The following is a 9,676-nucleotide window of genomic DNA, read 5'->3' as shown; positions in this document are numbered from 1 at the left end:
TAATTTGTTGTACCTACTTGAACATTCAATAGCTTTATCTTAGTTTTCCGTATGTTGTTCCATTCCATTGGACTGACTTATAACATCTGTCTCTGTTGAAGTATGACTCCGATTTGTATGTTCTTGCCTTGTTAGCATGACGGACTATTGTTTCAGAGTCCATTTCTCTTAGTCTTTGGATGTCAATCAATTTAGTTGATTTTGAAGAAAAATGATGAAAGTGAGTTGATGATTGAGGAATATGTGAAAGTGATGTGATCTCGATATTGCCTTGAAGCTATAGAAGATGCAAGAAGAGGGACTTGAGTTGGGCTGAATTCGTTTGGGAATCATCTCACTGGGAGGCACATGAGGTTGGGGAGCTGCACCCAGGCTAATTAGTAAGATTCAAATCAAAACTAGTATTACATATTTGTACCCATAAACAAAACTGAAAATGTTAGTGCAGCTCTAAAGACGAATTCATGTGGAAGGTAAAAACTGTAGGGAATAACATTGACCAGCAATATAAACATTTGGAAATAACTAGTCCAGCGAGGATGAATAGAAAGAGATATAATTATATGCTTAATTTATTAAAATTATATTTTACAACATCTTCACAAAAAAACTGATGCCCATTAGTTGAAGTATGAAATGTTATACGCTGTGGAGAAAGCAATTTATCCGATTCTTCAACTGTTCTTGCAAGCTAGTTCCATTGCAGGGACTCAAAAAAAGTTCCGTTGCTGCCATTCTGTCTCTTTTGAAATGCAGTAATTAAGCTCTCTTGGAAAAGTTCTCGCAACAGATCACAAACCAACCTCAAAATATTATGGAGGTCAGAGTCTTAAACCAGTTAACCACTCACTCTAAGTCAACGTATATCTGCAGCTTGCAAGGTCAAGAGCTCATGGTTACGGATAACTTAATACAAAAAGAACGCATAGTAAACAGGAAGTGAAGTTGGCCTAAACAAATCAGACAAGAATGCAGTAAGCTAATTTTTTCTTAAAACCTCCTATTATGTACTACTTGGATTTTAACAATCATGAAATTACTAGTCTTGATAAAAATGTATATGTGTGATGAGCATAAAATAAATGCCAGTAAAGCACATGCATAATTCTTAGTTTGCTTAAGATGTTCAAGCCAACAATTGAAACAATCTTTGAAGACACTAAAAATGGCCAGGCACATCTGGGTCTCCTGCTAAATATCTACATTTAAACACATTATAGTATGGCAGGTCTTCTTTGAACCAACTAACCTCCATTTCGAAAAGTGCTTCATAAGTCTTCTTCTCTACTGTGTCATAAACTGTAATGCCACTGATTTTCTGTATCCCGTGCTTGACAGCAATCAAGTTCTGCATAGAAAGAGTTCAGAGACAAACATATAGCTCAAACATAACCCAGCGTCCACAGCATGCTAAAAATCTCTTAAGAATGTCCTCGAATTAAACTTTAGGGATAAAAGGTCACACAAGAAAGCCCACCATACTAATTACTCTCAAACTAGACTAACCTCATTTTCTCTTGGATATCAAATTATTTAATGTTGCTACTTTTACCAGGGTTGGAAATATAAGTAACAATACCTTTGGTATCGGCTAACAACATGATTTCCCAATAGAAAAGATTCTAAGTACAAGTCCTTGCATGATAATATGCAGTAAGATGTTAAAACCGGCCAAAGAACTTACCAACTGAAACTTTAACGAGCTATGTGGTTGTACCTCTCCAAGAGTCTGCAACAAGTGCACGAAAAATCTGTTAAAAAATATTTGCTGCTTTTCATATGTAGAAAAGATTCTAAGATTTTAATAGTTCAAAAAAGCTTCCATTATCCAGACGAGTAAATTTCCAAAGTTAGGATGGAATAAGCCATAGTAAATATAAAAGGCATTTGAGAATATAAAAACCAACGTCATGTCATAAATGCAGCATTGATAATTTTATGTATGTCTCCGGTTCTCCATCAAATGACATATATCTAGTGAAAGAGGTTATTAAGGTATATTTTGGATAGGTTACCATTCTCTGAAGACCATTGACCACAACAGCCTTCTCATCAGGTGAACCACCTTCTGATACCCATACTTGAAAGGGCCCCAATACACGATCCGTCAAATTTATGAGATTCAAACCCACCTACAGAAAATGCAAATTGTCAACTTTAAAACACATAATTTATAAATGCATAAAATAGCCAACACATTTCTCATATTTTGGTTCTGCCTTCATGGTTTAAGAAATCAGTATTTTCCTTCATATTAACTGACACAATGTGTTTCGATCTTGGATTATATATGCTTGATATCCTATGTAAGCATTCATAACCATAAAACCTTTTAACAGATGATTCATATGTGGATGTCTATCCGGCACCTCAGCTAATGGAATCCACTTTTGGAGAAGCAGAAGCAGACAAGTGGAAGATTCAGCAGAAAATGGAAATATATACAACTTTCTAGCAGTAATAAATATACACGTTAGTCAACTTTTTGAAAATAAAACTAACTTAGGGCAGAACCAAGATATCAATTAATAGTGCCATGAAATGACCACGATCATTTTACAGGTACCATCATGATACAGTTGAAATTACCGATTAACAAAATTGAAGTCATATGATACAATCTCACTAAGCTTGGAATTTACCAGGAACGATTTCTCTAACATAATCACAGATGGCATATCCACTGCATGCAACTCAATGTCCTTCCTAGTAACAGGCTGCAAAGGGAATTGACTGTAATCATAATAATATTGAGGTGAGGTGACAATGCAAATGAGTATTTGATTCCTTCCACCTGTGAGCTACTTTATGATACAGGTTTTAATGATACCAATTCATAACATCCAAACTGAACGGCAATTACAGAGAGGATACCACCATGTTAAGTTTAGTTCTTCGTGATGCTCACACCAGCTATCAGCATAGAGTTAAAACTAAAATCACAAGACTTTGCTTTGATACACTATCCTAGTTGTCGACAACAGGAAGCGTTAATGCAGGCCAACATTTTACTGAGAAGCTGAAGGGAGAAAATCAACTTACATTACCAAGTATATGTTGAGTTTGCAAGCGACCTGGCTCACCCAAATTTGTACGCCATGTTATCTGAAGCTTGCCAAGAATCTTGCTGCTCTCAGCTTTAAATTGTGTTTTGTCAGGTGATGAGAATTTTAATTGGTAGAGATAATTATAGATTCCTCCTCCGGATTTGATGAGAATGGGTTCCTTGAAAGTCTCACTGTAAAAGCAAAATAGAAGCTAACGAATATGCAGAGAAAACTACCTATACCAAGTAAAACAAGTTAAAGACATAAAATGTTCAAAAAGAAAACATTGACTGTTCAATAATGAAAAGATCTATCCGAACCACCTCAGTACTGAGCTAGGCTCTGAAGAATGATATTCAGCTCGGAGGACTGTTGCACTCCAATATTGTGCCGGCTCAAACTCAACTTGATCCATGTAAAGGTCAGATTTCGTATGGTTTTCTATGCAGGCTTCCAGAAATGTTGTGTCCTGAGAGAAGATGGACTTGATCATCACAAAATAGGAAAGCTTGTTTAATGAAAAAAGCATATTCACTGAAGAGACAGGCCTCAAATTGCTTTTCATCAGCATAACCTGATAACTGTTGCAGCACCATTACATGTAGCATATTACATGTAGTTGGGTTACTTGGGTGCAAACTGGATCTCATGGTAACCTCTGTAATGACCTATTGTCACAAAGGGCACTAACATGATAGTAATGCGGACTACGGACACCCATCTAACCATCCTAATATCTATAAAACAACTGCAGATTCTGCATTATCCTGAAGATGCATATTTCTCCACAATCATAATGACTTCGGAAGATCCAAATTTAAATCAAAAGCTTTAACCATTCCTGACGTACCTTCACACTGCGAACCTGCAAGAATAGGAGACTAACTATTACATTGACAAAATCTAACAAATATGGTGGTGTGACATGAAATAGGAACTGAGAGTAGTGTATTTGGAACTGGACTAATGATCAAACTATGAAACCAAACATACTACTCCACTAATACGAAATATATGGAGAACAAAGATAATTTATCAACAATCTTCAGAAATTTCAAGCAAGTTCGCCTTGCTTTTCCAGTTTCACTTCCAAGTTCCAACAAATGTCACTTCAAGCCAATCTCATATCGCATATATTTCACCACCAAGCAGCTAAATTTTTAATTGAAGAGAGTTCTCACTTCAAGCCTTATGGATCTATTTTCAGGAGATGAAACCCCAGACTAGGTGGTTTCGTTCTTATATATCCATGTGTGTGCTTCAAGGTGTTTCATGGTTAAGGTTTCAATAGCTTAATTTCAAGCACTGAATCTTTGTTTGAAGAAAAGGGAATGAAGGAATCCTTTAGACATGACAATTACATGGCATGAGAAACTTCACCAAGGAGTACCTTAGTTCGGACTGAGAGGGGGTTTGAAACCATGAATTTGAAAAATTGGGGGAGATACTTCCTCTCATTGTCACCATCGGTATAAAGTGCTGTACACACCAACCTGTTGATGCAAGAAAAACATCATGCAATACAGAACAAAAACTATCAAAGCAGATAACATTTAATCAAAATTAGTCCTGATGCTCATTTTCCAAGTGAGCTTACGTGTGCGCACCCAGCTCTTTGACATCATGTTCCACAATGAAATCATAACGGCCACCAGCACGTATTGATTCAACAGGTGACTTTGATGTATCCAACAGCAGTAATCTTTGTCTTTCTGTTTGAATTTCAGCCTATTGTCAACCATATTGAAGTTAAAATTATGGATCCTCAATTGCAGTCGGCACATAAGATGGAAAAGGAGATTGGCATCCCCAAACAAGCCAGCCTATGTTTATAATCCTACAAATAATTAATCATGGATTTGCTTCTCTCATTCATATATCCTTCTATGTAATTTTATTGGTTTGCCTGTGTGCTTTCTACCGGCTGTCTTTTCTAATTCCTATTTTTTTCTCGACTTGCATAGCAAAGAGTGCAACATAAAGTGAATATTGACACAAATTAATAGGAGAATAAACTATCATCCCAGGGAAATTCCATTAACTGATTAGTACAACAAACCAAAAGTAATGGGAAAATACATCTCTAACCTGGACTTAAAATACACACACAACACTGAACTGTAGAAACTGACTACTGCTGTCATTGTAATTTAAACTCAAAAACTACTGGCAAAGTGATCTATGAACCTACAGTCTACATAATGAAGTTGCAACTAGAAATTTTTATTCAAAATGAAAGGAAGATAACTAATTCAAGAAGAACTCCTATATACATAATTGTCATAGCATGCTAAATAATTGAATCATAGTTGAATTATAAAGAATCATCTCCCTTTCTCTTTAAATCTATGAATGTGAATACATAAAAGTATACAGCTTTTGTGCGTGATATAGCATAATTCAACAGATCAATGTCCTCAAAGTTCAACTCAACTCTAGCGTATCCAGACGACACAGGCCAAAATTCACAAACCATTATGCATGATCTGAACCACTCAAAAGCGATTCCCGAGCCAAACGTATTCAGATAAAAATTCACAATGTAGTATCAAATGAATGTGATATTCACCTTAATCACAACGTCTCGGACTTCAAAATTGGAACTGTTGTTGATGCTTATATAACTGCAGAACGTCTCCCCCAAATATATCGCCCTAATTTCAACAAAGAGGAAACAAAAAGACGGAAAATTACAAGCAGATTAATGCATAAATCCAGCAATCAAGGGCTGAGCAAGAGAGCACTAACTATTCGTGTCCCAGACAAAATGCACAACCTGAACCTGCAGATACCAAACGCATGAACAGATATAAAAGCATGTGTATGCGTGTAAATACCCGAAGGCTTGGGGGAGAACGAGGAGGCCGGGGAGGCCGAGCGAATCGGTGGGTTGCTGAAGGAGGAATCTGCCGCGGTAGCTGAGGTCGGCTGGATCTACGGCCGCAGCGCTCGATTGGCCTCCGAGGAGGCGAGGGAGGTGCGACGCCGCGATTGGATCGTCGAAGAGGTCCTCGCCAAAGAGGAGATCGCAGGGGTCGAATTTGAGGGGGGAATTGTCCACGTGGAGCGTCGGGCGGCAAAGACGCATCACTCTGAACGCCAATGAGTGCGTCGCCGGCTGCCCTCCGGCGCCTCCACTGCTGCCGCTACTCATCGGATTTTGTTTGTTGAGTTACCGGAGCTGCGTTTAATGACAGTCGGAAGCAGGGGGAGAAGAAATGGTCAGAGAAGACTGTTGACTAGAAAGCGTGCTTATTCTTCACCCGCTTTATGGCTTCTTTTTATCTTTTTCTTCATTAATACGGAGTAAAAATTACTCCCTATTCTACAATTTGATACGTTTACAGAAATTTGTCATTAGGGAGCTTTAGTCATACTCCTACAATGGTAAACATATCTATTATAGTATTATTCACAGTAACTTATATTTTATTGTTAAAAAATGATAATATTATTTTTTCCATAAAATATAGCTCAGTTGTTATAAAAAGTAAGAGTAAAATATACTCAAATATCTTCTAGGAACTACTATAACAAACAGGTATAAGATTTAGTCCCTTCGTATAGTACTTAACTTTGATTTTGTGTTTTGTGTTATGGCATAATTAATGTATCTTGAGATTTATCTCAGGATATGAGACATTAGAAACCCTAAATAATATAACATCCATCACTTTCACACAAATAATAATTCAAGTGCTATCATAATCAAGAAGACTTAAGTCTATGCATATTTCATTTGCCGTGGGCAAACCTTCGATGTCCATTTCTTATCAATTCAATTTCATCCCTTGTCCTTTCATTTGCTCATAATAAAAAAAACTGGTTAGTTTGTGTTATACATCGATCCCAAATTACTTGAGTTTAATTTTATTTTAAAATAAAATATCCCATGTTATAATTAAATTAACAAAGTGATAGTATTAAATTATTATTGAATTTACTAACAAAAAATATATATAGAAACATCTAAAGTTTAATAATAAAATCAACATATCCTCCGACCTATTCTAAAGAACTAATAACTGAATAACTATGGATTGCCTAATAAGAGCATTCGCAACACGAAATGCTTTTGGAATGTCTTGGTGGGACGAGACGGGGAAGGAACCCACGCGTAAGGGACTAAGAGCACCTGCATCGGTGCTCAATTCAAAGGCGGGCCGCCATGCCGACGGCGCGACAAGCAGTTGTTCGCCGTTGTGCTCTTGCCGACGAGCAAACTGACGTGCCGCGTTTTTATACCCCAAAATTCACATTTTCATCTATAAAAAATTCGATTTTAAATATAAAAAAATATTTTCCTACTTCCCAATAAAATATATCCATTTTTCTCCATTTTTAATTTATTTTTCATTTTTTTACCCCAAAATTCACATTTTCATCTATAAATACCCCCATTTCATCTATAAATACAATTCTCTCATCAATTCTCATCTAAATTCTCATTCTTTCGCTCTTGCAAAAAAATGTCAGGCTTCGACGATCACCCCTCCGACTCCCGCGGATGGAACCACGAATGGTTCGGCTCATCACCATTCCCTAATCCGGATACGGATTTCTCGCCCCCTCCTCAAACCCAAGGTTCGCATATTCCGGGTGGCTACCAGCCTTACCCGATGGACAAGCAAGATGCCCCCGCCGGGCAATACGGGTGGGCTCCCGAAACAGGCACGGGAGGGAGCGCCTCAACGCCATCGTTGTCCCAAATTCTAGAGGACGGTTCCGACCGTCTCGACGCTCCTCCTCCTCTTAGCACTCGTGTTCGTACTCGTGGCAGTACCGGTGACCCCAACGTCCGCACCTCGTACACTCCAGAGGAGATGGAGAAGTTATTCAAAGCCTATTTGAGAATCTCCGAAGATGCGGAGGTAGACACTAACCAAACCGGGGACAGGTTTTGGTCTCGCGTCGCTCTCCGGTACAATGCCAACCGACCGAAGGGAACCATCGAGCGCAATGAGAGTTTGATGCGCAATGCCATCGGAATAGCCAACGAAGAAATCCAAAAGTTCTAGGGGTATTAACTCCAGGAACAGGAGTCGGCAGGGAGCGGCACGAGCGAGGTCGACATCATCATGGCCGCCATGTCGACCTACCACTCAATGCACTACAAAACATTCAAGCATCTCAACGCTTGGCACGAGGTGCGTCATCATCGGAAGTATAAGGGAGCCATCGGATCCTCCTCTAGCTCCTCTAGCTCCTCTAGCAAACGGTCGAGGTTGGTATCCCTATCCGATGCCGACGAGGATGAGGTGGCTAGCCAGCTTGCCGGAGCTCACCTGGGTAGCCCCTACTCTGGCCTGAGCGGTTCCCAACGCCGGCCGTCGGGAAAGAAACAGAAGACGACCAACTGCCGTAGCACCGCGACCCCAGCCGCACTTCCAGCTCTCGCTCCCACTCCCTTTGTGCCGCCTCCACCTCCCAACAACACGTTGTGGGCCCTTTTAGCTCAAGCCAATGTGGCCGATCGTCTCGGATGGTTCCCGAGCAACTTGATTCACATTTTGCAATGATACGAGCTATCCGACAAACATTGGGGACACTACCATTGGGCTAGTCTTCTTTAAATTTCCACGGATGTATTTTTTAGGATTTTAATTATGTAATTTTTAATTTGTTGGATTTTAATTATGCAATTATGAATTTTTAATTTTAATTATGTAATTTTAATTTTTTTAGTAATTTGTAATAGTATTTCTGGTATTATTAATGCATTTAATATTGTGGAAATGTTTTTAGTAATTGAAGTATTTAAATTGAATAATAGAATGGTGGGACTGTTGAGCATGCTCTTGTGGAAGAGCGTAGATATGGGTGTTGTGCTCTTGTAGAAGAGCAAGGAGTAAAAAATGAATAAAAGTGGATCCGGTCAGTGAGTCTATACATTTTTTTATTATTTTTTTGTAATTTTAATTAAAAGTTCTATGGCTATCTTAGTGATGGGATCGTTTCTTTTCTCGTTTTATTTTTTCTTCACTTGTTTTTCTTTAGTTTTTTGTTTTTGTCTTCTTTTAAATAATTTAATTTAAGGCAAACTAGTATGCTACTTATTTCTTTTGGTAAACCTAAGAGAATAATCCTATTTATAATAAACTAGATGTCTAGATTCTATACTGTTCGACTCTTTTTTGCATTTTTAGATGAACAATAAAGAAAATTTTAAATGAAACTTACATGCTTGACTCAATTATATTAATTAAATAAAATATGATATTGAATACAATAGAAAACTGCAAGGATAAAACTCATTTTCCTTCCATTTCCCACAATTCAACATACTCTTATAGAGTGTTAAATGCTAAATTGTCATTTGTCATCTGGTGTAGATTATTTATGTCAGAGAATATCATTCTTCAGTTCCTAGTTTTGTATTCTGGTGTAGAATTTCTTTGTTCTGTTGACTCGTTTGTTGAGGAAAACTTCATGTAATAATGGACTAAGAGCATCCTTAATCTCTGCCCGGAATCAGGCTCAAAGTCCACTCCACTTCATCATTCCCCTAAATTTCAGTCCCAGGCCACAACTGCTCTAACCCTGCAGGCCCCAACCCGGGCCGCAACTAATAAATGACACTATTCACAACTTCAACCTATTTTACTCGTAAATGCAATACGTCGAACAAT

At 38.1% G+C, this 9,676-nt stretch overlaps 1 protein-coding gene across 2 annotated transcripts; it reads right to left on the bottom strand.

Moving 5' to 3' along the window:
- Positions 1-540: 540 nt before the first annotated feature.
- On the bottom strand, positions 541-6,315 carry LOC121806396 (trafficking protein particle complex subunit 13-like). Of its 2 annotated transcripts, XM_042206417.1 has the most exons (12): positions 5,885-6,314; positions 5,617-5,701; positions 4,645-4,775; positions 4,438-4,540; positions 3,898-3,912; positions 3,371-3,516; positions 3,043-3,238; positions 2,643-2,717; positions 2,016-2,132; positions 1,685-1,729; positions 1,250-1,348; positions 541-867 (listed from the first exon to the last, which is right to left on the bottom strand). In XM_042206417.1, the coding sequence occupies exons 1-12, from the start codon at positions 6,199-6,201 to the stop codon at positions 847-849; spliced, it is 1,350 nt and encodes a 449-aa protein (XP_042062351.1). In that variant the 5' UTR covers positions 6,202-6,314; the 3' UTR covers positions 541-846. The 2 variants fall into 2 exon arrangements, with proteins under 2 accessions (XP_042062351.1, XP_042062352.1); XM_042206418.1 differs by lacking the exon at positions 2,643-2,717 and having other exon boundaries at positions 5,885-6,315.
- Positions 6,316-9,676: the final 3,361 nt, after the last annotated feature.

This window comes from Salvia splendens, chromosome 6, assembly GCF_004379255.2.
Source record: "Salvia splendens isolate huo1 chromosome 6, SspV2, whole genome shotgun sequence".
In the NCBI taxonomy this organism is placed as follows: domain Eukaryota; kingdom Viridiplantae; phylum Streptophyta; class Magnoliopsida; order Lamiales; family Lamiaceae; genus Salvia; species Salvia splendens.
Note: the sequence above shows the minus strand (reverse complement) of the source record. Positions and strands in the feature narration are given on the sequence as shown.

Coding starts and splice junctions, on each gene's coding strand:
- LOC121806396 (XM_042206417.1), bottom strand. CDS start 6,201: ATGAGTAGCGGCAGCAGTGGAGGCGCCGGAGGGCAGCCGGCGACGCAC. Junction 2,133..2,642: donor TGTTAGAGAAATCGTTCCTG/GTAAATTCCAAG, acceptor CATTTTCTGTAG/GTGGGTTTGAATCTCATAAA. Junction 868..1,249: donor AAGCACTTTTCGAAATGGAG/GTTAGTTGGTTC, acceptor TGCAAGCTGCAG/ATATACGTTGACTTAGAGTG.